We start from the raw sequence: 27,313 nt of genomic DNA, 5'->3' as shown, positions 1-27,313 counted from the left end.
CTCTGAATTTTTGCCCCCAACAGACTCTAGAATCGCCCCTGTTTACTACATTTACAGTAATCTTATATACTCAGCTGACTGGACTGACAGTGTCTTTTTTTTCTATTAAATAAAGCTTGTTTTTGTTGTTTTAATTAAAACGGTGTGCTATTCTGTCCTGAATGCTGTACTGGACCTTTAATTCCACTGACTCCCATATGAGAGTCTCGCATAATACTCAAGTCAGCTGACTTTTGAGACGCCATTTTGTCAGCCATTTCCTACATCCCTCCATTGCCAGCGTCTCTGCACAGCACAGGACGCCCCGTCCGGCCTCGGCTTCATCTGCTCGGGGGCTTGGTAAACAGCAGCGGACCCTGCTACAACAACACGGTGCCCGGGTGAATGAGAGACAGTCTATAGAGGGTCTGTCGGCACCCACTAGACCTCTGGACAGAAGCGGTACAAGTCACGGGCAGACATGGCTTTGAAGATTGTCAAAGGGAGCATCGATCGGATGTTCGATAAAAACCTTCAGGATTTAGTACGTGGCATTAGGAATCACAAGGAGGATGAGGTAAACGAGCAAAACACTTGTCACCTGGAGTATTTTTAAACCTCACGTTCATTAATGTTTTTTTTAACTCAACACATATTGCTACTAACCGTTATCGCTGACCAGCTAACGTTATTAGCTAACGGCTGTACAGCTAACGTTAGCTCAGTCATTTCACCGAGCTAACTGACAGACAGTGACCGTTAGAGGAAGCAGGGGATTTATACTCTCAGGCACAACGGACATGGCACGAGAGTGTAACGTTAACGGCCAATGTCAACAGTCGTTCCATTTGGCAACTGACGCTAACTTTATCAGTCAGCCTTTAAGGTCCATAGGGGGGCTGGGCTGGGAACTGTAGGGTCGCCGGTTCGAGTCCCTGTATGGACCGAGTATGGAGTGTGGTCTGGTGGCTGGAGAGGTGCCATTTCATCTCCCTGAGCAAGGCATCAAAGCCCCTACTGCTCGGGGCGTCTGTCTATGAGTAGTCTCCGTTAATAGCATGTATATAGGTCCTGTTTGTGCATGTGTGCGCATTTCAATCCGATTTATAGTGCCAAATTATAACAAAAGTTATCCCAAGACACTTTACATATAGAGTAGATCAGACAGTCTGCTGTTGCATGAATAATGTGATGCTCTGATTACATGGGCAAAGGACAGAGTGTGAAAGAGGCCTAACTTAACTTAAAAAATGCAGACATGGATGTTTGCTGGATGTTTGCATACCATTGCATCTTTATTAACTTGTAAACCATTTGTTTTGAGCATCCTATCAGTGATCAAAGGGGATGCCATCCCTGTCACACAGCTCTGTGGGTGATGATGACAGTCTCATTACCTCAAGCGCACCGGATCTGAGTGGGAGTCGGATGGGCCATTAGAGGGCACTGTTTTAGGGCAGCCACGTTTCCATCTCTCACATCAGCCTCTTATAAGCTGTGTTTTGGCCGTGTCTAACCTTGTTCCTGCTGTAAAAAATGCTATGTCAGGTATTTCGAGGGGATGTATAAAGCAGGATCCCTGGGTTGCACAGAGCTGCGGTGCGACTGTGTACACCTGTTTCAAGCTGTAGGTCAGGTGTGAAATGTCGAGGTAGTGTGTCTAACCTGAGGGCAGCTTTTTGATTTTACAAGTTTCTCAACGTGGCAGATTTGGCCTGAAAACCCATTTACAAGCAGAGGCTACATCTCCAGATCTAATCGGCTATAAACACATTTTCTTTGGATATTTGTTCATTAATGTTTTCTATGTTGTTCGAGGCTATCATTCGTGATCTCTTGATTCAGTGTCTGGGCCGAGACTTCACCAGTTGTAACCAAACCCGGGCTGCCTAGATAAGGTGGTGGTTGCCCAGTCAACAGTGGACAGTTTGCTGAAATATTAATACGCTGCGAGTGTGTATGCACGCACGCCTGAGTGTGTGTTGACTTTTTCCTAGCCAGCCCACAGTTTGTTTTTTGTGTGCCGAGTCCTTGCAGGTTCATTCATTCTCTCTCCCTCCCACGCCTTTGGATCAGCAGGCATATTTTAGAAAAGTGTGAGGATGTCCTAGGTGTAGCTCTCTGAGATTACCAGAGTTTTAAGGATTTCTTTTTAAAAGGTATAGCACTTATTAGCTTCATCTTACACTTAGCTGTATCATTTTTTTGGGAAAGTACAGGCCTTCCAGTTTGTCTCCAGCTCAGTCTGGCTGAAAGATTGTCTTTGTTGGCCCTTTGACAACTATTTCAGTTATTTCAATAGGTTCTGAATCGGTCATTGAAGACGAATGTGATGCAGAAGCACCGTGTGTGTGTCTGGTGATCTTGTGTTGAGTCCCTACTCTGCCCGCCCTGCTAGCCCGATCTCCCCAGGAACAGCCACAGAGCTTAGTCCACCCCCCTCTACCTCCTCCTGTCACTGTGCTGTCTCATGACTGCACACACATGACCGGCACACACTCTACAGAGCTATATGTGTTTGTTTTGCAAGGTTGCTCCTCTCAACAATGGTTGACTGGTTACTCTATGTAGAGATCTAACTCAGTCTGCCCTCCACTGTTGAATGAAATGTCTACTGCTTTCTCTATTTCAGAAAATCTAGTTCAACAGGGGTCATAAGAACAGCTATTTTTTCACTCATTCATTCAGGCGTGATTTTGTTAAAATGCTTTAGAGGGTAGGATGAGAGCTGTTGAGTCACTTATTACATTTAGACTTGTATAAAATAGCCTGTTAGCTAGGTAATGAGTAATACAATTAAATATTTTTCTCATGTTTACTATTTTTTTGCTCTGTAAGCATGGGCGGTTTGTTCTCAAGCCTTAGCTCTTGTGTAGCGTGTTCCAACCATCAGTTCTCGTAAGATGACAGTCTCATAGACAGGTGGTACCATTGAATGTGTGTCAGTGGAAGTCAGGGAAGGGAAGGAAATGATCTTAAGCCAAAACCACATGCCATATTTCAACTGTGGCCTGGAACAGGGTCTCAAAAGGATGTATCACAGCAGTCAGAAACTGTCAGAACAGCTGTGGAGCACACTGCGACACAAGTCATGAATTTGATTATTTTAGACCTGGCATAACTTTGAATCTAACGCCAAGGACTCATGATTTGAGTTAGACTAATGCGAGAAGCACGTTAAGAGAAGATGAAGCCTCCATTATGACTCGGTAGCAGCCTCAGCCTCAGTCCCACTCCGGGTATCACTCCACCTAATCTGATCTGATGTCTGTTGTTTGTCCTTTCCTTTGTCTGCCCTCAGGCCAAGTACATCTCCACATGCATCGATGAGATCAAACAGGAGCTCAAGCAGGACAACATCGCCGTCAAAGCCAATGCTGTGTGCAAGCTCACCTACGTAAGATCTCCACAGAGTCACTGACTCTTTCTGTTTTGATGTATAGGCACTAATACACACAGTGATAGACGACAGCGTTGTTTGTCTGTCAGTGTAAGACACCTGTGTTTCTTTAGATAGATACATACACACACACACACATATATACACCATGTGGCTGCTTTGGGGCACAACTCTAGCTAGTCTCTATTCTTATTAGCACTATCAAGGTAATCAAATCAATATTCAACACCTGAGATTACCAAAGAAGAAAACTAACCATACAAAGAGGTAAGATCTGATCCATAACATAAGCTGTTTTTAAATATGAGGTTTGTAATATGACCCTAAAGCAGATAAGAAATACAAGCCATAACAAACTTAAACGCCAGCTAGGTTATATTTGGTTTTGAGCAGGCATTGAATTTAGTGCCATATGTATATTATCTTTTCTATTCAAACGGCATCATGCTGCTTCAAAGCCCATTGTTTTGGCTCAAGGCTTCATCAGAGGAAAATCCAACTCAGTTAGAAACACCATAATACCTTTTTAATGAAACAGGTCCACCCTTATGTACAAATGTTAGCTGAAGATTAGTCACTACACAGTCTAAAAGCTTGCAGCCAGCACTTGTTGAGAACCGTTTACAATTTCTGTTTTAATGAAAGCACTCTTTCTGTTTATAGCCAAGGCCGACATTTAGGTTCAGATGGCTTGTTGCATCTGTGCCCACTTTGAGAGACAGACTCTCAGCCTTTTATTCACCCACATCCCTCTGTCTCTTCTTTTCTGCGTTACAGCTTCAGATGTTGGGCTATGATGTCAGCTGGGCCGCTTTCAACATCGTTGAAGTCATGAGTTCATCCAAATTCACATACAAGGTAATGCGGAACACTTTACTTGGTCACTTTCCGGATTTATGGTCATGACTGCCGTGTACGCCCAAGTGTAGATTTGTCAGGAAATTATTCTTTAGATAAAGTCAGTCTCTTCTTTATGATTTAAGTTAATTTCTCCACACAGGTAGTCACCCATAAATAGCTCAAGGAATAGTCACACTATGTACTGCATGGGTAAATCTCCATGGAACTGCTGCAGCTTGATGAGTAATAATAGCATTGTAGTGGAATATACTGTGTGTAGTTACACAGTTAAATGCAGGACAGTATGTCATTCTTCTGCTTGGGTTTTTTCCTACAGAGGATCGGCTACCTGGCGGCCTCGCAGTGCTTTCACGAGAGTACTGATGTCATCATGCTGACAACTAATCAGATCCGAAAGGTCAGTGGTGTTCATCTTCTGGCCGCTCTACGAACATATCTCTTGATCCCTGAGCCAACCTTTTCTGACTTGTGGACTATTCCTTTCTAAATTTTTTCCTTCTTTTTTTCTTTCCTAGGATCTCAGCAGTCCCAACCAGTATGACACAGGTGTTGCTCTCACTGGCCTCTCTTGTTTTGTGACCCCTGACCTGGCTCGGGACCTGGCCAATGACATCATGACCCTGGTGAGTCATGGGGAGTATGCCAAGAGGGGTTCAACCAAGAACTTGTGCTCTTTCGTTCATTTCCCCTCTGTTAACTCATCTTGTGTCGTATTTATCTCAGAACTTTGATGTTCTATTCCTTTTTTTCCAGTTTGAACACAACTATCTCTGTCTTTTATGTTTTTTTTTCACCCTAGATGTCCCACACTAAACCCTACATCAGAAAGAAAGCGGTGTTGATCATGTACAAGGTGTTTCTGAAGTACCCAGAGTCCCTGCGACCTGCTTTCCCCAGGCTCAAGGAGAAACTGGAGGACCCAGACCCAGGTATCAGGAAAGACGCTGCATTCAGTCCGTTACGCAGAAAGCTTGTGCTCTGTCAGCTGAACTCTATGAATTATTCAGCAACTAAGAATATGAGATTAAGGAAGGTTCATTTGTGATACTACAAGGGCTGCCTGGGGATAGTCAGCAACTCATTGGACTGTTTCTGGTGCACAGGCAAAACAATCTAGCAGGACATTTATCTGGCTTTATGGCATGTGACCAGGGTTGCATCAGTGTTAAGAGTGTCACTCTTATTTGCTGTCCATCAAGACTATATTTACTGGTCTGAGATTCTGAAAGGGCTTTGTTGTAAAAGCTACTTTCCTCTGTTGTCAAAAGGATATTTCAAATGTGATGTTAAGTGAAAGAAATCTCAACTACTCCTTAAAATGTTCACCACTTACGATGGCACATACTGGTCATAGTGCATAGATAATTGCACATTATTTATTAGCCATACTTACTCGAATAGACACACAGACGTTTAGGGCCGTTTTATTCTGATTAGTTTTTATTTTCTGATCATCTTTCTTTCTCTTTAGGTGTCCAGTCTGCAGCAGTTAATGTCATCTGTGAGCTGGCTCGGAGAAACCCAAAGAACTATCTGTCTCTGGCCCCACTGTTCTTCAAACTCATGACATCCTCAACTAATAACTGGGTTCTCATTAAGATCATCAAGCTGGTAAGTCAACAGGATACAGAGAACTTGACTTTTAAGAGTTTCTGGATTGGTGTAGAAACACATGTGGTCTTATGTTGCTGTTATCACCACGGACAAACAGCTCCATACTACACTGTGCACCTTCAAGCCGCAGTTTTGTTTGACACTCGCAGTGTTGCACCAATCATACAGGGATAAAACCATCTTAAAAGAGGAATTGATACTAGTTTCTCCACTGGCATTAGCTTCAGTTGACCAATATGCAGTGAAGTCACATGACTGGTTGCATTGCTGAGCAAGTATTAATGTGAACACAACCACTACTTTTTTAAAGGTCCCATATTGTAAAAAGTGGAATATTTTTGTTTTATTACAAAGCAGGTGGAGGTGCTATAAAAATACTCTCCAGTATCAAAACCCAATTCACAGAAATGCACACAGCCTGTAGTCAGAAATTGTAAATGAACCATTAGGGCTTCTGTATGGTTGTGATGTCACAACTATAGGTATGAAGTGCCTCTACGGTGCAGAGAGCAGAGAGCGCAGATGCGGTAGACCGGTAAACATTGACCAATCAGAGCAGACTGGACTTTTTCAGGAGGGGGTCTTGAAGGGACAGCTGCTAAAACTGAGCTTCTCAGACAGAGGGTGTTCAGGTATATTCAAACAGAAAGGACAAGGAAAAGGTGTGGGTTTTTTTTACATTAAAGCATGTAAACATGTTCTAGTGGAAAACGTTCTAAAATATAATTTTGAACCTGAAAATGTTTCATATTATGGGACCTTTTAAAGAAACAAGTTCACATCTCTCCTTTACAGTTTCTTTTACAAGTAAGATACCAGTACACGCTGGCATATTTTCACATTACATCTCCTTGAATCAATCATTGTTTATTTAAAGAGAGTTGTAATATAACAGAAGTGTAAATTCTGACGTGAGACATAATCTACTGGAACTCTTTGTGTCTGTTTTACAGTTCGGTGCGCTCACACCACTGGAGCCACGGTTGGGGAAGAAGCTGATCGAACCTCTGACCAATTTAATCCACAGGTGACATGAAATCCCTTTTAATAATAAACTTTTTCACATATTGTTTAAGTAGATTGATCCCCTGGGTTTATCAATAATAATAATATGCACTCTGGCTCTCTCTGTTTCTCACCCTTCCTTCCTCACAGTACCTCTGCCATGTCTCTGCTGTATGAATGTGTCAACACTGTGATCGCAGGTCAGTACTGGTATCCAATGTGTCCAATATTGTGGTTTCATTCAGTTAAATGTGTGTTTTTGCTTTATTTCAGTCCCTTTTTTTTTTAAACATCAATGAAATGAAACAATTTTTTTCTTGTCACAAAATGTTAAGTTCAGATTCAGCTCTAAAATTCTTTTCTGTCCCCATATTGCAGTGTTGATTTCCTTGTCCTCTGGGATGCCTAACCACAGTGCTAGTATCCAGGTAAGCGTCTGAGGTCCACTCCTCCATCTGCACTTTCATGTGTGAATATTGATCATAACCCTTTCTACCCTGGTTGAACCACAATGCATGCTTTCACCATGTTTCTTTCTGTTCGCAATCCTGTCTTTCTGACTTATTTAAAGTAGACAGAACAACTACAGTGTAAGGCAGGTTAGCAGGACTCATAAAGCTATTTCTTTTCTTGCTTTCAGTGTCTGTCAGTAATGAATGAATGAAAAAAATAATGTTAGCCCCATTTCCTCCACTTTTGTTTGTCCCCTCCTTTACCCGTATGACAAGACTGAGACTGGTGTGGAAAGGTTCACAATGATGTTAATGGCTCTCCCTTTCTCCCCCCCTCTCTTGCTTTCTCTCTCTTTCTCTTTTTCAGCTCTGTGTGCAGAAACTGCGAATCCTGATAGAAGACTCGGACCAGAACTGTGAGCCCTCTGTCAATGCCTGCAGTGTGTCATTTTCTCATTGTCTGCGTGTTTCTGACTGTGGAACAGTTCACCCTCTTAGACGACAACGTAGACTCCCTGACTCTGGATAACTTGAAAATTATTAGAAACCATTTCTCAATTAGGCCGGCTTAGAATGCCATTTCACTTAATTCCCTACCATTTTCTCACACAAATCCTGTGTGCCACAGAAATGAACAACTTACTGCAGGTTTTTCCTGGTATGTTGCTTCAATTTAAAGGTTTAAGAGTTTCCAGTTTGCTTATCTTAAACATAGGGCTTGGCTCTATGAATGCACTCCCTTGCACACTTCCAGTTGGAGCAAATAATACTGCATCCAACCTTTCGAGTTATCTGGATACCCATATATAAATAGTTTTGTGTGTGTGTGTGTGTGTGGTAGATAGATTTTTGATGTAAATAGAGCAGACTGTGAACCTGTGGTTTTAGGTTTTGTCTATCCTTTCACCCCACTTCATAGTTGTGCTTCAGGTATATCACTTACCAGTATGTTGATAGTCCCTGGATTGTGACAATACTTTGAAAGTTCAGCATTTTACTGAACTGCTTCTACCACATTCAGTGTCTCCTGCAGCTGCACTGAGGCCGTGCCCCCAGTCATTTCTGCAATGTATTCACTGCAGTGACCAGCCTCACCTCGGCCGCAAGGTCGAAACCAAACACACACACACACACTTATTGATTCAAGAACCTGACAGGGCATTTGTCTCAGTGGAATTAGATGATCGACTAAAGGAAGTCATTCAGCAGATTTCTGAATCTTTAAATATGTTTGAGTAGGAAAAGCTGCTGAGGATACGACGGAGGATAAAGCAAAACAAAACTACTGTGTCCAGTGTGTGTGTTGTACCGTGTTTGTGTGTCCTTTCCATTGTTCTTTATGTTTGTTTCTTTCCTTTATGATATTTAGTTTGTCATTTCAACATGTTTATATAAATGATTCCATGGAAAGTTACATAACAGTTATTTGTTCATATTATATTTGCATATAAATATTCTCTAGATGCAGCCAGCTAGGCTTTATAGAGTGACTAGATATAGGTTGTATTATAGCAGCAGTAGTAAGTGCAGTATAAAGTGAAATTTTTTGAAAAATTAGTCCAGTTTCAAAAGAGTTATCTGTCCTCTGGAAAACACATGTCTCAAAAAGAAGTACTTTCTCTACAACCAGGTATTTAATTTGTTGTGAAGCTGCAGCCACAATTAAGTAAGGATTTTTAGGTTTATAAATAATAGGAACTTGATTAAGATAACATTAAAAGAACATTATTTGTTGTTTAATGTAGATCATAATGTCAGCTGAAGTAAATAAACTTTTACTTGCTAGGGTGCGAAGAGCTAAGGGTGTATGTATGTCTGTTTTGAAATGCGCTAAGGCCATGTTTGTCTTTGTAGTGAAGTACCTGGGCCTGCTGGCCATGTCCAAGATCCTGAAGACCCACCCCAAGTCAGTGCAGTCTCATAAGGACCTCATCCTCCAGTGTCTGGATGACAAGGACGAGTCCATCCGCCTGAGAGCTCTGGATCTTCTCTATGGCATGGTATGAAGCAAAGGCATTTAGGTTTTTTTTTTTACATCATTTTTTTTCTGTTAATTCAATTTCACTGTCAAAAAATAACATCTGTTGCTGGCTAAACTAGCTAATAGATGGAAGAAAAATATCTACAGGTGGTGTTGACTCTTGGTGTGATATTATGTTGTGCTACATGGACATATTCTGTCATTTATTTACTGTTTTGAGGACTTTCTGTGTCTTTCTGCCGTAGTATAATGAATTATCGTTTGAAGATTTCCATTCATGGTTTTAAATTGTATCATTGTTGAACTGGCGTCTTCCCTCCCAGGTATCCAAAAAGAACTTGATGGAGATTGTGAAGAAGCTGATGCTGCATGTGGACAAAGCTGAAGGAACCACCTACAGAGACGAACTGCTCACCAAGATCATCGACATCTGCAGCCAGAGCAACTACCAGTACATTACCAACTTTGAATGGTCTGTTTCTCCACACCAGCATCATCTAATATTTATTTTGTTAACTTTTTTTGATGTTATTTCCACTCATGACATGATTTTGCACCTCTTCACATCTGCTTCGACAGGTACATTAGTATCCTGGTGGAGCTGACCCGGTTAGAGGGCACACGACATGGCCACCTCATTGCCTCTCAGATGCTGGATGTGGCTATTCGGGTCAAAGCCATCCGGGTCTTTGCTGTTGCCCAGATGGCTACTCTGCTGGACAATGCTCACCTGTTGACAGGAAACGTGCAGAGAAAGGGCATCTGTGAAGTGTTGTATGCGGCAGCATGGATCTGCGGAGAATTCTCAGAGTAAGTTGATTTATCTCACAGGGATGAACACTTATACACACACAGGTATAATAGCATGAGAAGGGAGTGCCGCTCTTGAACACACAGTTATTTATCATTTGTGCACAGTGGGGAAAGTAAACTCAAAGTAATACAACAACCCTGCATAAACATTTCATGACTGTGTTCTGAAGATAATGAGGTATCCCATGACCCCAGTAGGCGTTAACAATGAATCCATAGGGAGGAGACTGAAGGCTTTGCTCCTATACTTTGTTTTCTTCCTCTTTTATAATCCAAGTACAAGCTAAACCTTACCTGACTGATGATGAGTGACACACACTGCAATGCTTACCACCAAGGCCTACAGTGACGTACAACATATGCGTCAGGAAAAGTTGGCCCCGTGATCTGATAATTCACAACTTTCTCTGCCGTGATGGTCAGCATATCACGGATTTCACAGGCCTTCCAGTTGCTCACCACAAGGGTCAATATTTAGCAGTCTCTCGTTTCTTTGATTAGCTTTTAAAACTCCTGGCTGTGGGTCGCACAACAGTTCACGTCATCGACACCAAGTCATGTTTGTGTCGCCAAGCTGCATCAACTCTATTTTGATTGAAATCGAAGATCGGATTTCTCTGTTTGATGTAAAAAGAAAAACTGACATTTTAAGGGGATCAATGTGATTTAATCTCTTGATATAATCATGATTAATATCACATCAGTGCCCTGCTGCGAATTGCATCAGTATTGTGATTCAACATAATTTTCAGTCAGGCCTTTCTCTACATCTATCTCCTCTCCTTAGACACCTGGAAAACCCAATGCAGACGCTAGAGGCCATGCTGCGGCCTAAGGTGGCCACCCTACCGGGTCACATCCAGGCGGTGTATGTGCAGAATGCAGCCAAGCTGTTTGCCACCGTGCTGAAGAACCAAGAGGGGAACACGGACTGCACAGCAGCGCAGGAAACCAGCCAGCTGATGATAGACAGGCTGCCGTTGTTTGTCCAGAGCGCCAACCTGGAAGTGCAAGAGAGGGTAAGATAAAGAGCTGCACATAAGTCAAAACTGGTTTTCTTTTGCACAACCATCTGAGAGGTTCTGCTTTTTTCACGTTTTTGTTTTCATTTCGTATGTCCTGCATCCACGTTTCGCCAAAAGATACACTTGATAATATAACTGAATAAATTCCTTCAAAGTTTTCACTAGATATATTATTGAATTCTGGACAGTTTTGATGTAAACTGCAATTTGACTGTATGGCAGAGTCATTCGACTACAAGATGGTAATTCTAGCTAATCTTTGACCTTTAGCATCATGTGCTTTACACTGTTACCCACTACATAGAAATCTGAGAAATGACTCTGTCCCTGTCTGCCTCACCTTCTGTCATGTCCTCTCAGGCGTCTTGCATCCTGCAGCTGGTCAAGTACATCCAGAAACTGCAACAGAAGGACGTAGAAGTAGCGGAGGAAGTCATCGCTCTGTTTGCTGGAGAACTCAACCCTGTAGCCCCAAAGGCACAGAAGAAAGTGCCTGTTCCTGAAGGGTGAGTTGGAACATACCATTGTGGTATGAACAATCAAGTTTTTCTGAATTGTAAATGTCTTTGTGAGTCTTGACCATTGACATTTAACTGTTGTTTGTGCAGACTGGACCTGGATGTCTGGATCAACGAGCCTCCATCTGAGAGCGAGTCTGAGGATGAGCAGCCCAGGGCTATTTTTACCAAGGAGGAGCCCAAACACTCCCGTCCCCGTCACACAGAGGTGGATGAGAAGGAGCTGGCAAGGGTGAGCTGATCAACATTGTTTTCTGAATAGTATACAGTACATGTACAGATATATATTGTATATGTGAATATATTCAATACTAGTCAAAAGTTTGGACGTGCTTTCCCATTCAAGTGAATAACAAAGCGTGTCCTTTTGACTCGTACTGTATAACGATAGTGATTTCTCTACTGTGAATCTGGCTTCTCGTGCCCCCCCTCTCATGCTAATCTTAAGTAGTCTGTGCTGTCATGATTACTACATGTAACTGTTTTATTTTCACCCTATCCCAGAGGAGAGAAGTCAGAAAGCAGGAGCAAGCCAACAACCCGTTCTACATCAAGGCCTCGCCATCCTCTCAGAAGGTGTGCTTCCCCAGTACATGTCTCTGTTAAATCCAGTCTGTTGTTTTAATAATAATTACAGTGTATCAAATACTTGTCATTAGAATTGCACGCAAAATCTATACACTAACAAGCGGTCATGTTTTAAATAAATGTCTCCAATGTGTAGGTGTACCAGGAGGCCCCTGGAGTGGAGCACATCCCAGTCGTGCAGATTGACCTCAGTGTGCCTCTCAAAGTCCCAGGTAGGACACGTTGTTTTAACACCATCACTACAAAACACTTGCAGCAAAGTCAAAATGGCTTACTTTACTACTATCATACTAGAAGTCATGCCATAATATAATTAAGATACTGCCATGGTTAGGGTTGGGTAGCGTTCATATTTGAACTGACACCAGCACATGAAATCAGGCACCCAACAGAACTGTTTTGGTACTTTATTCTCTGTTTAATATCAAAAATGTAATTTCAGTTGTAAAAAATAATAACATTTTACACATCACACAAAATACAACACCTCCCTCCCCTACAACCTCCAGCATGTCCGTCAGTCAGTCAGTCAGCAGGGTAAAGAGAACGCTGTTTTGTGTTTCTCAGGAAGTGTAACCGCACCATGACCAATTTTTAAAGTACCGAGTTCGGTGCCCAACCCTAGTCACGGTTCAGCTTCAAATAATGCTATTTTTCGTACTTCTTTTCTGTTTTTGCCTTCTCTACTGTGTGTTCCCTTTGTATTTGTCTAATTATTAAATCATGGCATTATCAATGTTGCTTCTGTCCCACAGGTCTGCCTATGTCTGACCAGTATGTGAAACTGGAGGAGGAGCGTCGGCAGAAAGATAGAGCAGAGAAGAAGAAAAAGGAAAAGAAGAAGAGGAAAGAAAAGCGCAGTGGACGAGGGAAGAGACACGATTCAGGTCCAGAGAGCGAGGAGGACATCACGCCTGCGCACATGGTCGACATTGTTACAGAGGAGATGCCGGAGGTACGCTGGAGCTGTGTGAACATTACAATGCGTCGCGAATTGACTGCCATTAGTACTCATCACAATAAACGTGTAATTCTGCACATTACACAGTATTATTTGTACTAGATTTATCAGTTTTCCTCTCTGAATGATAACCCTGTTTACACATTACTCTGACATATTATTGACCAAATCACAATTATTGAGAAACTGCATGAATGTGTTTCTCAGTCAGTTAAATACCATAATCGTTTCTTTGGTTTATTGAGTTCTCAGCTCTGAGACTGGAAGTCAATATATCAACGGATCACTTAACATTTTGTGTGTTGTGGATATAGATTTATTTAGAAAGTTATTAACTCTGTTTTATTGATTTCACCCTCCCATTAATTCAGAATGCCTTACCCAGTGATGACGATGACAAAGATCCAAATGACCCTCATAAAGCCCTGGACATCGACCTGGACAAGTGAGTCCACACTATGTGTTTGTATACGTACTCAGACACGATGTCAATTGAACTCTTGAAGTTAACATTGCTGAAACCCATCATTTACATATCTGTCTCAATCAACCCATCATGGAAACGTTGAACCATGAAGTTGAATCTTGTATGACTTTTTAAAATCTTGATATTTTCTCAGTCTGATCATTTCCTGACCTTCCCGGCTGTAGTGTCACAGCCGAAGTGACTCGGCCCTTTCCCTCCTCTCTCTCCTTCTCATGGCGTTCTGCTTTCTGCTTCCTCTTTTCTATGCCTACACACACCCATTGCTGCCTTTCTGTGTGGGCAGCTTGATGGAGATGGCTGGGCGCAGGTGAGTAGCACCCCAGCTGCAGGACCTGGGCTCCAACTGTACATGGATTGCCTTTCTATTCTGTCTCTTTCTCTATATTTCTCATTGACTCTCTAAATAGCTGACTTGCTCCTCTCACTAACATAGCTGTCCTATCTTTACGCATTTGGGGTTTGCAGTACTTGCTCTTAGTTTTTGCTCTTTTCCCAGTGTTTTCAATATCTGTTGTTCATTGTAGCCTTTTACTTAGTATAATGTCCAGTATCCCTTCTCTCTTACCCTGCTTTTATAAACTTCTATAAGCCTGACCATATCAGCAGCATTTCACTCTATTTCTATACAAACTGTTCTGTCCTTCAAATTGGAAAATTATCTTAAAACTAACTGACTACCTGACTGCTGCTGATGTTCTCAGGTCTTTCACAACCTGTTCTCTTGAAAAAGGCTCCTAAACGCATTTTGGCACTTGTTTTTCAGCACCAACATGCATTTAGGAAACGTATCCAAGGAGTTACATCCTATAATTCTTTCTTTGCTCACATTTCCCTGATGCTCCTCTGTTTGACAGACTTCTCATGCCTCCAAACTCTCACCAGCTGCTTTTTTAAGTGGATACTCCTTGCCTACCCTTGGTGGAAATAACGATCACATGCACCCTTTCATTAAATGCTGTGATTTATAGTAGACTATTTACAATTATTCTAATAATAATATAAGGTTACACTCATGTTTAAGAGTAGAGATTGTGCTGTGGGAAACATACACTTCTGTCATGACTACCTTTTACTAAAAAATGTCTCTCAGTATCATAAAAATAAAGAAATAAAACTAGTATTTCTTACAAAAGCACAAGCATCATTACCCGGTGCTAATGGCTGAGAGTGGTGTGTCTTTATAGAGAATAACCAGCAGGGGGCTGCAGTGCATGTGGCGATTGTTTTAAAGGGAGAGGCTCGGGGAAATGCACTTGACAGCTCTTATCAGTTCAATATGGAGGAATTTATTGGAATAGTTTCTGTCTCGGAAGTTCCAGTGCTTCTTGCAGCTTACCGCAGAGGAATGGCTTAATGCAACGCTTTGAATGAGACCTGGCTGCAGAATATGTGCCTGAATACGGTGGATTGCTGCACCTTACAATCCATGTTTACCTCTTCTAACAGATTAAAACTGACTACAAAAAATACTCGAGGTTATACAATATATTCCAGATGATGGACACTAACTCCAGGTTGACCATAATCGTCTCATAAGTCTTCACCTGAGCGAGGTTGAAATGTGTATCTGTGCATTTTTGTTTTGTCCAGGCCACTTGCCGATAGTGAGAAGCTGCCAGTCAGGTCACACCGTGCAGCAGAGGTTCTCAAAAGCCCAGCTGAAGATGGAGACGCAGAGATTGCCGCTTCAGAGGAGCCCAAAAAGAAGAGCAGCAAAGAAAAGAGAGAGAAGAAGAAGGATAAAGACAGGGACAGGAAGGTGAGGGTAAAATCTCAGGATTATGCTCCTTTCTTTCTGGAAACCCCTCTCGCCTCATTCTGGTTTAGCCAATGAAACTGCCTCTTGAAACCAGTAAATCAGTTTTATGGGGCAGGTTTGAGCGAGGGGGGTAAAACAACAAGGAGTTGTCAACCATCGTGATGAGTCTGAGGTTGTGGTTTCTTAACCTTGCTCTGACACAGAGCTGAATTTATTCTCCTGTTTTTGCAGAAGAGCAAAGAAGAAAAGAAGAAGAAGAAGAAACACAAACATGAAGAAAAGGGGGAGGATCTTCTTGGGGGTCAGGCTGATGAGCCCGTGGTCCAATCAGAAGAAACCAACGAGGTGGCTGCACCGCCCGCCTCCACCACTGCTGAGGTATGTCCTTACAAAAGGGTGGAGTGAGCCTTCTTCCTGCCTAGCAACAGAGTTTGTAACAAAGATTTGATTTGACCCTGACTTCTGTTTAAATTAAGTAATCTTGATCTAAAGTTTATGGTGTTTTTAAAAATGTCATTACATGTAGCCTACAGTTTCTGCTATAAGGTTCCACTCATACAGATATCTTTGATCATTTTCATTAACGCAACACTTCCATTGCTTCCTCCCAGCCTGTCTTTCAATCAGCTTTAGTGATCAAGTATCCGTTTCCTTGTAGCTGACTGCACAGTCTCTTGCCAAATACTTGATTTATTCATGGAATAGAACAGTGTAATCTCTGTATCCATTTTCATGAATAGTAGAAAGATACAGAACCTGTTGGGTTCACCCCTCTCACCTCCTCGCCCCGCTCTCCCTCCCTCCCTCTTCTAGGTTTCGGATCTGGATTTCTGGCTCTCAAACGCTCCAGTGCCCTCTAACGCCCAGGTTGAGTCACCCCTCTCTCTCCCTCATCTCTCCAGTTTATACTCTCCTGTTTCATAATTTCATGTTTTATTGATCTACCTCATACAGGGTTTCCGCCAGAAAGATTGTTAGGCCCGGCGAACAAGTGTCTTTTTGGAAACTCAGAGGAGCGGTTGGTCACTAAAATCAGAATAGCTGGTCCACCTTAAAGTTTCGTCCACCTTAAATTAGTGAGCCTGGACTGTAGTTGTTGCTAGCTTCTGGGCGAACCCCCTTCCCTTTCATCAGCAGGTGAAAAGCAAGAGACGGAAACGTGGCTTTGGTCTTGAGTTGAGCGTAGCATTTATTAACTGACTGCTTCATTCACGGCTATTACATTACTGCTAACTTCATACTCACCGTCACACACGCTCTCTCGACCGCACATTGGCCAACGTTGCAGACATCGCTACTTGTATAACACATTTTAGTTTCACATCTTAAAAATACCTTCTTTTTTTTTTTTTATTTCTTGATTCTTAGACCTGACGGGCTTACAATACACTGGTGGAAACTCTGCTCATATGTTGTTATTTTTTCCATTTGTTCTCCCTCTATTGCCTTTTATTTGGATCTTCTTTTTTTTTCACATCTTCAACACCTCACCTTTTTGACACGACTTGCTCTCTTTCACAGGTCACATAACACTTTTCTCTCATTCTCCAGCCTTCCTCTGTTTTTCCAGCATGTCTGTTTGTATGTCTGTGTACACAGTATGTGCACATTTGTCTCACAATGCCAGAGGTTCTCTTCCTCAGCTTTTGTTTTGCTCGCTGGGTGTCGTGTCGGTCTTGAGTTCAAAGTAGATGTTGTAATTGTTGTTGTTGTTGTTGTTGTGGTGGTGACGAGTGAGCGGAAGTTCCCTGGAATGTGGCCAGGAGTCCATTTTCTTTTGTTCCTGTCGCCGCTGCGTCATCACGTGTCCTCTGACTGCTTCCTCCATGATCACATGTGGGGTCGTGCTCATCATTGTTTCTGTTTGACCTTTCGAGTGTTGGTTAGAGTTAAAGCTCCCATGTGCTGTTTTCGTCCACTAGTATCGCTGTGGAGCTGTTGTTGTAGCTGTGGCGATGTTTTGAGCGAGTGCTTGTATTGTTTGTACACACACGCATATATGCACACAGGCGGTGCAATCCCCAGTACTGCCGCATATATCAAGCTAGTCTTCTGATCATGTGTTGGCTGCGGTAATGTGCGAAGAAACTTAGCAACATGCAGACAGTGAAGAAGAAGACTGCTAGTCAGTAGACATTCTTGTAACAATTCAGGTTCTAAGATATTTTAAAAAAGGTTGTAAAAAGTTGTTTTAACGTGGAAGGAAACACATTTGTTAGACCTCAAGGATTCACGCAACACATTTGGCTGAGAAAAGAGAACATCACAGTGCAACCTTAACATCCTCTTATTTAATAATTCATGTAAATACCAGATATCTTGTGACATTTACGGTACGAAATGTTGGCACAGATTTTGTATTGTACCTTCCATACCTTTTCATCTATAGAAATTGTAAATAGACGTTTTAACTTTGATTTTAAGGAATTCTTCTTTTTTTTTAGCCGTGAGCTTTCAGCCCCAAAGTTAAAGAAGAATTACTTTATTAATCACGCAAGGGGAATTCACGCTCTGACCTAGAAACACCACCCTTTAAAGACATGCCTTGACATGTCTATGTATTAGACTTGTTTTCATATTGGTTGTCACTGTAGAGATCATATTTTGACCCATGTCGAGTTTCCAGTAGCATATGCAGTCTGTCACAAGAATCCTGTGTATAACTACAGACAGTGGTTTCTCATGCAGGCACATGTGTTTTTGGTTGAGCTCATTTTTCTGGTTAGTAGTCTTGAATGTGATTCACTTTAGCAGATCAGGTTTATGTTTTTCTGGTATCACAGAGCTTAAAGGTATCAGCTGATCACAATTTCTTTATGAATGAATGAACTCCCTAACTTACCTCACTTACCTCTACCAACACTTACCGTGGCGAACACTACTGCATGTGCTGCATTCTATGGTTGCTCACTGCTAATACCGGCATGTGTTTTTGTGGTGGTGTGTGTGTCTCTGTGTGTGAACAGGAAGCAGCAACAGTAGAAGCAGCCCCCATGCCTCAGGCCGCCTCTGGCATGGCGCCAGACTCCGAGGCTGATGAGCCCAAAGACACAGAGACAGAGGAGACTGTGAGTCACCACGAATCATACGATAATTGCAAAGCAGAAAGTTTTGGCTGCTGCACTAGAAATTCCAGTTCACGGTGACCTGACAGGACACAGCACATTGGCAGCTCTTATTCTCACACATTTATGCAAATGATGTACCACAGACCTGCCAGTTCTTATGTGTTCTCCGGAGGAATATCTCTGACAGTAACCACTTTTTATAACACTTAACACTTAACACTTTCTAATGAGCTGTCTCCATCTTTTTCACTGAAAAGAAATCCTCCAAACACAAGAAGAAGAAGCAGAAAAAGGAGAAGGAAGAGAAGGAGAAGAAAAAGAAGAAGAAGCATCATCACCACCATCACCACCACAGTGATGGAGGTGGAGAGGAGTCTGTGCAGAATGGCACTGTGGAGGAGGAAGAGCCTCTGCCGGTCAGTGTCACCAGCTGTGTAACAGCTTGACCTCAAGCAGAAGTGTGAATGAAAACATTCATCAGACTTTTGCAACTTTTTACTGACCTCTCAAAGATGCATATAAGTGGATGTTGCAGTATGATTGACCATATTCTGATCTGATCCACTGTTTAAACCCCCTGACTTCTCTACACGAACACACAAACACACACACGCACCCACACACACGCACCCACACACGCACGCACGCACGCACGCACGCACGCACGCACGCACGCACGCACGCACGCACGCACGCACGCACACACACACACACACACACACACACACACACACACACACACACACACACACACACACACACACACACACACACACACACACACACACACACACACACACACACACACACACACACACACACACACACACACACACACACACACACACACACACACACACTGTGAAGCTCCTGTTGCCTAGTTAGCATACAGAGAGACAGAGAATGCCTGATCTGACCTGAGCTCTCTCCTTTCAGCCCATGTCCAATTACTGCCTGCTGGCTGAGAACTCCTACATCAAGATGGTGAGTGATGGCGACATGCTGCTGAAGGAGGAACTTTTACCACTGGGATTAAAAAATTGTTTTTTTTGCTCATCATCCTAAATAGTTGTGTCCACTATTAGGTCTCGTTTTGGTCATAATAACATTATATCATCATAATAACATTTTGGCAGGGGCTAACTTTTTACATGGATTAAACCATTTTTTATTGCCAACAGGCGAACGGGTTGTAAATGAGCTAATGTACAAAAACGGCATGTACCACAACAGAGTCCAGACATGCTGTGTTTCGGCTAAATATTTTGCAGTGCGGCCCTGAGATGGACCTAACCTAGGACCGTGGACGTCACGTCAGTGACACGCTCGCAGACTGACAGGCAGAGCCTCATTTATCCCTATGAAAGTTGCTCTGTGGCGCATGAAGTCAGAAAGGTTACTGCCAAATCTTTAAATCCCGGAGGATGTGTGGCCCATAGAGCAGGCACATTAAAGACTTCTGCGAGCCGAGCCAGATACTAGCGCTCCGCTAATGGAGATTAAACAATTTAATTGGATCAAATTATATTTCTGAAATAAGTCACTTAGCCGCACAGATCAACATGAATCTGCTCCGTGACTTTGCATTTTTCTGATTGTAATTAGATTCTAATTCTATCGACATGATGCCCATCAATCAACTTCATCTCACTGTTTTGGCCGATACTCGCTAGCGCAGGTAACAGAATGCTGACTGCACTACACATAAAGGCCACTGGTGACGCTAATAACAAGGGTTTTCTAAATATTACACAGATAACCTTTATCACTGACCAGATTCTAACCCTCCTCTGCAATGTCAGACTGTTGCTATTAATGATAGTTATCTAAGACAACAGTAGCAGTAAAAACAAAAAAAACAATATATGCATATCCTCTCTTTTTCTCTCTCTCTCTTTAAAGATGATGGAGGATGCTGATCAGGTACTGGTTAAAGTTCTGTCAGTGACAGAGTTTTATTAAAACTCTTTTCTAGATGTGTTTCTCTCTCTTCTTGTTGCTCTTCACAGACTGGCCTCCGAGGCAGACTACTTTTAATGTTTCTGTCAATGATTCTGTCCTTGTGGTTTTCCTTTTGTGCTCAAATTGGTTTCTTGGAAACAACAATGTTTGCTTTGGTGTTGGGTTTATGAATCAGATGTACCATGTTTACTGTACGCCGTGCAAACAGACCTACATTCATTTAATGATAGCATTTTTTTTCTTTTCTCCCGCAAAGGTGAACGACATCCAGGGAAACCTGCAGGATGGCAGTCAGGTGGTGTTGTCCGTTATATTCGAAAACAAATGTGACAGCTTCCTCAAATCTATGGAGTTCAACGTCCTGGACTCTCTCAACTCCAAGCTGCAGAGGCCAGAGGGGTCAGGGCCACATGATGGCCTCACCGTCCCCTTCCAACTTCCACCTGGTCAGTGATTATCTGTCAAATGCAGGTCTTTAATAGAAAACTCCCACAATACAATACACATATATGACATTCAGATTGTTGTGCCATGTATAGTGTCATTGTGTTGACTGTAGTGTTCTTAAGTGGTGTGAAGCTCCATAATAATGTCCCTCGATCTATTTAAAACCTCACTTTGAGAAGTTTTGTTGAGTCTGATAACTTGGCTTTGAATTTTCCCTCTTGTGCTTCAGGGGTGTCCAATGAGGCGCGATTTGTCTTCACCATGCAGAGCATCGTAATGCCACAGAAACTGAAGGGAACCCTCACCTTCATAGTAAAGGTCTGATGGAAATCACACATATACACATGAACAATGGCAAGAATCCACTTACCGAAACAAACAAATCATGTTTGAAACCAGTCTTAGCTTCCATAGTGTTGTTAAACTGTTCACGTTTATTTTTAAATTATCTTTTATTCTTTACCCTTTTTAATATAATTTATTTGTATGCTGGCGTTAGGCATGTCAAACATAAATTGGAAAGGTTGGATATTGTGGTGTTAGATTTGTTAAAAGTCCCATATTGTAAAAAGTGTGATGTCTTTTTTTTTAACGATAAAGCAGGTTGAGGTGCTGTATAAATACTGTGAAAGTATCAAAACACTCAACACAGAGAAATGCACACAGCCCTTATTCAGAAACTGTCTTTAAACGAGCCGTCAGGACTTCTGTACAGTTGATATGTCACAACTACACTATATATAGATAAAAAGTGCAGCTACAGTCGCGTTACAGTCATTTCCCGGATGCAGTGACGGTGCAGAGACGCTGAAAGCCTGCAGAAAAAAAGAGAACTGCCACGATACTTAGTTTTTGACTTACTGTTTTCCTTGTTGTGTTCCCACAGAATGAGGACTCCTCCACCCACGAGAAACTGGACTTCAAACTGCACTTTACCTGTACCTCCTACCTAATCACTACTCCTTGCTACAGGTCTGTGTTAAGTTTCACATTTCATTATAAAGGTGGAAAAACTTCATACTGACAATACTCCCCCTCCTTTTACTTTACTAACTGTTCTGAGGAGGCCCTAAAGAATGTAGAACATAGACAGTTTTGCCGGTGCTAGTAAAAAAAACGGCCAATTTGCAAAATGTAAATGGTTTCCTCCTCTGGGCAGCAGAAATGGGTTCAGTACATTTCATGTCAGCAGAGAATCCACACAGTTTTTAGATTATCTGTGTAAAATGTGAAACGTATGACTGACAGATGAGAGGGTCACCAAAAACCTTACAATTTCTTGTCTGGGTAAGATGAATAATATATGAGTGTAATAAGAGTTTGGTTATTAGTTTCTGAGTTGTCTTAGCTCTTTGTCATGTCCTCGTCGAGGAGAAATGTAAAACTAATTTTCTTTTGTTTTCTTTGGCCAGTGATGCGTTTGCAAAGCTGCTTGAGTCGGGCGACCTGAAGTGCAGCTCTGTCAAACTGGAGGGAGTCAACATGCCCTTCCACCACCTACTGGCCAGGATTTGCTTCCGCCACCACTTCTCTGGTACATATACACACCACACCATATAATTAGTTTCTTTTTACCTAAAACATCAAGGAGCCAGCCGAGTGGGGTGGGAATGTATGTGGTGGTTGGGTTTATATGTGGTTTAAGTGGTAACCCATGCAGTTTACAAGAAAGAATAATCAGATTGCATCAGTGGCATGCAGTTTTTTCTGATTGTTTCTGACACTGCTTTTTGTTTTGGTGGATTAGTTGTGGAGAGGATCGACTCCTGTGCCTCAATGTACAGCAGGTCTATCCAGGGTCACCACGTCTGTCTGCTGGTCAAAACTGTGAGTGACTCAATAAAACATCCTCCCTTATGTTCATAATTATTGTCCTTTTTTTAAAAGGTGGACTTTCAGATGGTGAGCTTGATTTTCTCTCTCTCTTCCTCCCAGTCTGGTCAGACAGTGTCCATTGACGCTAAATGCGACGAGCCGACGCTGCTTGGGAATGTGCTGGATGAGATCAAGCAGACCTTCTCTCAGTGCTGATTGTGTCCGACAGCCCCAGGGTGCTCCTGACCCTTTCATGCCACCCCCCTCCCTCGCTGAAACACAACATAATCATGTTACGAAACACTGCGGCTGCCACTTGCAGTATCGCCCTATTTATTCGTCCTGAGATTCGCAAGATTTCTACCCCCTTACCTTCTTCTTCAGTGTGTCACACTCTGTTGTTCCGCTGCGCTCTGAGCTCTGTGGTAACTCCCCGACACTTGATGTTGTTTTACAGACTCACTGTGTACATGCGCCATCTTCTCTGCAATGCACTTTCATCTTTACTTCCTGGTTTTCAAGCCCCAACAGACTCTCCCTGTTCTGACTCTGTACTGAGCTCCTGTTTCTGGACGCCCTGCGTTCTCTGCTATTTCCTGTGTACCTCCCTCCGCTCTGTCGGCAATTCAGTCTGTGACAGTCATGTAATGTAATGTTGACAACTGGACTTTTGCTGTTGATGGTTGAATTGTGATTTTACTGTTTTGAAGGTTTTGTCTTTGGTTTGTTTTTGTTTGTTGTTTTGTCTCTTTTTTTGTTGTCTGAAACCTGTCTGCGCCTTTGTCTCGCCCCTTCTCTCTGCCCTCTAAACATCAATGTGCGTGATGCCCGTCTTTGTAGGCCCGGGGAAAAGAACATGTAACTGACTCTTTCTCAGACTGGTCCAAGATGGGAAAATGGGCACTCATACCTGCTCACCTTCAACTGACCTGGTGCCTGGAGAACACCTGACACTGAGCACCTGCAGTGGGAATAGCAAAGATGAAACCACAGCTACATATAAGGCATAAACTTCTTTCAGAGCTGTTGCCCTACTTGCCTTTTGGCTCAGAGCAGATCTGCTAGTGTTAGTTCAACACAATCCTTGTGTGGCACTACGGGGGATTTGTACAGTAGATCAGTGGTTTTGCTCTGTGCCTTGGCTGTGCAGTCTAACCTACTCCAGCGCTTCATGAGGCTTGTAGAGCCCCACCTCCACCCTCAGTATATCTCCTCCCTGATCAACCCCCCCTCAACATATCACTCCTTTCACAAATCAAGGATTAATTTGAAGACAGGGGAATATAAAAATGATTGAGACTCCAGGGTAGAGGTGTACAGCATGATGTGAGATTTCTTTTTCACCACAGGAGAGTTTGCCATCTTTATCAGCCTCCTCTTCATCTCACAGACGGTTTGTTTAGTTGTATAGAAGATGTTGTTATATTACTGTAATACACAGAAGGATATTGTTATTTCTATGAAACTGCTATGGTGCTGCTGAGGGCCCTCATTTGTGTCACCACGTGGTCAAATTAGTGACAGAATAATCTGGCATGAAGAGAGTTGCCCGTGTTACATCACTGCCTCTTTTCTCTGGAAAGCCAAATGTGACCGGCTAAGGAAATCTTTCATTAGAAATCTTCAGGTTCCAGGTTGTTCTCTCTGGAAGCAGAGACTGTTAAGTGGTCAGTGGTTTTAGGCTCCCTATCGATCAGTATGAGGCAATGTGACTTTACGTGTAAGGAATCAGCAACTCTGTCAACTCACTCTTGTCTTCATGTGAAATCACGCGAGACATTTACGCCCGTGCCACTTTGAAGTTTGCATCACAGTAGCTGCACTCGGGTTGGCTGACACCCAGCTGGCGCGTACCCAGATAAACCCTAATGTTTCCTTCAGAAACTGCCTTGCCATTTCCTTGTGCATTGACATGTTATGATAAACATGAATGCCCATTTTTTTAAAGAAAGAAATGGCCTCTTGGAACTCTCTCTGAGGTACTTGATGTTTTAGTTCCTGTCATTCATGTCTGAAGTCACTACCCGGTCCAGCACGACTTTGTAGTAGCAAGATAAAAAAACTGACCTGGTATCGTCATATATACTTGTAACGCCCTCTTCATATCTGTCTGCTATTGTAGATAACAACTATGATGATGATGTCTGTGACCTGAAGATCAGGTCAGCCATTCCATGAGATCTTCTGTAGTAGAGTCTGAATACAGACGGATCCTCTGTATTTCAGGAATGTCAATAGAAAATAAGTATGTATGTATTACCCGTTCCTGAGAAACTGGGGAAAAAACAGCTCCAATTATCATACATGGTCCTGATTCTGATCTTTTTCCTGTGCATAATATTTGATTAAACTTTGTATATTGCATGATTAGGAATGTACACTTTTTATTTCCCTGTTTTTTTCTGGTCTATTGACATGCTTACACAAAGAAAAACTCATTCCATTTTGTCCTTTGATTTCGTTTTTCTTCATGAAGTTTACTTGACCGTTCTCTATTTTTGATCTTATTGTTTTTATCTATTCTAAGTTCAGACAATTTTTTTTTAAAGGTGATATTGTTGAATGTTTTAAATTATTAAACACGGGGGATGGAAGGGGGTTATATTTGGTGTCATGACACTGAGGGCGTGGGGCTCCGAATAATAAATTGAGTAGAAAAGGTCACGTGAAGCAGTGTACTGAGAGGCAACCCACTGTCTTAATTCTCTATTGGTTCAGTTGTAGTGAGTTATTTTACCAAGTTTGGCTTGTGACATTGAAATATACTCTCGTATGACTCTGACTTTGGAAGGTCCTGTCTTTTTATTTCTCCATATTCCATAATCAAGCTGTACAATGTAAAATGTTTTGAAGGGGACAACATAAATTATCTACATTCCCTTTAAAGAAAGTCAACCCAAATTAAAAAATAAAGGCTGTAAAAAGCTGCTGTAGTCTTTTTTGTGTTACAGTGAACCAAAAAAGCTCACATATGCTAAGATGTGTAATATCTTCTCTGTTTATGGACAGACATAATATGGGTTATATGTGGAGGAGGTAATGTTTTATTTGTATTTTACATAAAGACTGTTAATGGCACATAAACACTTGAATACTGGATGTATTTCTTTGAACTTCAACTCCCAGAATGCCTTGCGAGACAGAAGTAAATGAGACTTCTTAACTGACAGTGAGCAGCTGAGTTTAGTGAAGTTCAACTAACAAAGCCGCGGGTTTTGTGTTTTTTGTAAAACTAGTGTCTTTGAACGCAAATGTCGCTCGTCCGACCCTATTTTATGTGCGACAACAACAACACCCGAAACGGAGACGTGCTAGCTTTCGTTAGCATCACTGTCACGCTAACCTGGATACGTTTCCTGTGGTTGCTTTCAAAATAAAAGCCCCGCTCGAAGCAACGGTATTACGCGAAATGTGTACGCAATGTCATAAAAGAGCTAACGTCTCAGGTTCAGCTGATTTAGCGTCAAATATATGTTATCTGTTCTTCAGAAATCAAGCTTTCTAAACTGGGAAAAGCCATGAGAAATGTTTACAACTGAAGCTAGCATTGGTAAAGTGAAATAATGCTGAGTCGATTTAAAGTGGAGTTTTATCAAAGGAGATAACGTTAAGCAGGGAACAACTGCAGTTTAGCCAAGTAACAGTTAAAGGTTGAATATGGAGAATGAGATTAACACCGCCATCTAGTGTCTTAAGATCATGGTTGCAACAACAAAATGTAATTCCAGCAATCGGGTTAGCACTGTCGCCTCACAGCAAGAGGGTTGCTGGTTCAAATCCCGGCTGGGGCCCTTCTGTGTGGAGTTTGCATGTTCTCCCTGTGTCTGCGTGGGTTCTCTCCCGGTTCTCCGGCTTCCTGCCACAGTCCAAAGACAAGCCCCTGTTAGGTTAATTGGTTACTCTAAATTGCCCGTAGGTGTGAATGTGAGTGTAAATGGTTGTCTGTCTCTGTTTGTCTCTATGTCCCCTCCGGCAAATTGCATCATAAAAACAACTATTGCAGAGGAGTTTGACTGACAGTTACCGTTAACCTGAAAGTTAGCTTGTCTATCAAAGAGAAACGTAGCCATTTGTGCGTGTGTTTTAATGCCCTTGAAGTCCTTCATCTCAGTCCATCAAGTGAATGCTTTGCCTATATTGACTCTGGTTTTTGCCCGTCTCCAGTCACTGAGCTGCTGGGACAAATAACGACCCCTTCGCTGAGACTCCATTTCAATTAAAAAAAAAAATAATTAATTCAGACTTAAAGGTTGAATACATAGAATCTTTATTAAAAACTATATTTTAAAATAATAATAATACACCCACAAGGCAGTTTGAGGGGTACAGAATGAAAGTATTGCTTTTCCATAAAAAAATATATTTAGTCTGAATTATTGTTATTTTTTAAATTTGACGGGTTTGACAATGACTTTCTGTCACGTTCTGTTACATCATACTAGCCAATAGCGGCCGGCATTGCGGGTTGCCAGGGTCGTTGTTAAGTTAACTACAGTAAGCTAAGGAAGGGAAACAAGGTGGTTCAACTCTGTATTTGTCAGTTTACCCATCTCAATAATTATTATTGTTATTAACCAC

General features: G+C 42.1%; 1 protein-coding gene across 5 annotated transcripts; it reads left to right on the top strand.

The window, feature by feature from the left end:
- Nucleotides 1-272: 272 nt before the first annotated feature.
- Nucleotides 273-25,629, top strand: ap3d1 (adaptor related protein complex 3 subunit delta 1). 5 transcript variants are annotated; one of them, XM_083940567.1, is made up of 35 exons: nucleotides 273-556; nucleotides 3,281-3,376; nucleotides 4,157-4,237; nucleotides 4,557-4,637; nucleotides 4,756-4,863; nucleotides 5,040-5,169; nucleotides 5,712-5,851; nucleotides 6,808-6,881; nucleotides 7,010-7,059; nucleotides 7,238-7,287; nucleotides 7,679-7,727; nucleotides 9,166-9,311; nucleotides 9,616-9,764; nucleotides 9,872-10,102; nucleotides 10,893-11,124; nucleotides 11,491-11,636; nucleotides 11,739-11,880; nucleotides 12,153-12,224; nucleotides 12,373-12,448; nucleotides 12,992-13,191; nucleotides 13,569-13,642; nucleotides 13,968-13,991; nucleotides 15,275-15,443; nucleotides 15,675-15,821; nucleotides 16,257-16,310; nucleotides 18,410-18,511; nucleotides 18,769-18,927; nucleotides 19,448-19,495; nucleotides 20,414-20,434; nucleotides 20,730-20,919; nucleotides 21,150-21,238; nucleotides 21,807-21,892; nucleotides 22,333-22,454; nucleotides 22,668-22,747; nucleotides 22,856-25,629. In XM_083940567.1, exons 1-35 carry the CDS (start codon nucleotides 461-463, stop codon nucleotides 22,949-22,951), a joined length of 3,810 nt encoding a protein of 1,269 aa, XP_083796693.1. In that variant the 5' UTR covers nucleotides 273-460; the 3' UTR covers nucleotides 22,952-25,629. The 5 variants fall into 5 exon arrangements, with proteins under 5 accessions (XP_083796693.1, XP_083796695.1, XP_083796697.1 ...); XM_083940569.1 differs by lacking the exon at nucleotides 13,968-13,991; XM_083940571.1 differs by lacking the exon at nucleotides 16,257-16,310.
- The last annotated feature ends 1,684 nt before the right edge of the window (nucleotides 25,630-27,313 follow it).

This window comes from Echiichthys vipera (genome assembly GCF_963691815.1).
Source record: "Echiichthys vipera genome assembly, chromosome: 3".
In the NCBI taxonomy this organism is placed as follows: domain Eukaryota; kingdom Metazoa; phylum Chordata; class Actinopteri; order Perciformes; family Trachinidae; genus Echiichthys; species Echiichthys vipera.
Note: the sequence above shows the minus strand (reverse complement) of the source record. Positions and strands in the feature narration are given on the sequence as shown.

Coding starts and splice junctions, on each gene's coding strand:
- ap3d1 (XM_083940567.1), top strand. CDS start 461: ATGGCTTTGAAGATTGTCAAAGGGAGCATCGATCGGATGTTCGATAAA. Junction 4,238..4,556: donor CATCCAAATTCACATACAAG/GTAATGCGGAAC, acceptor TTTTTCCTACAG/AGGATCGGCTACCTGGCGGC. Junction 6,882..7,009: donor CTGACCAATTTAATCCACAG/GTGACATGAAAT, acceptor CCTTCCTCACAG/TACCTCTGCCATGTCTCTGC.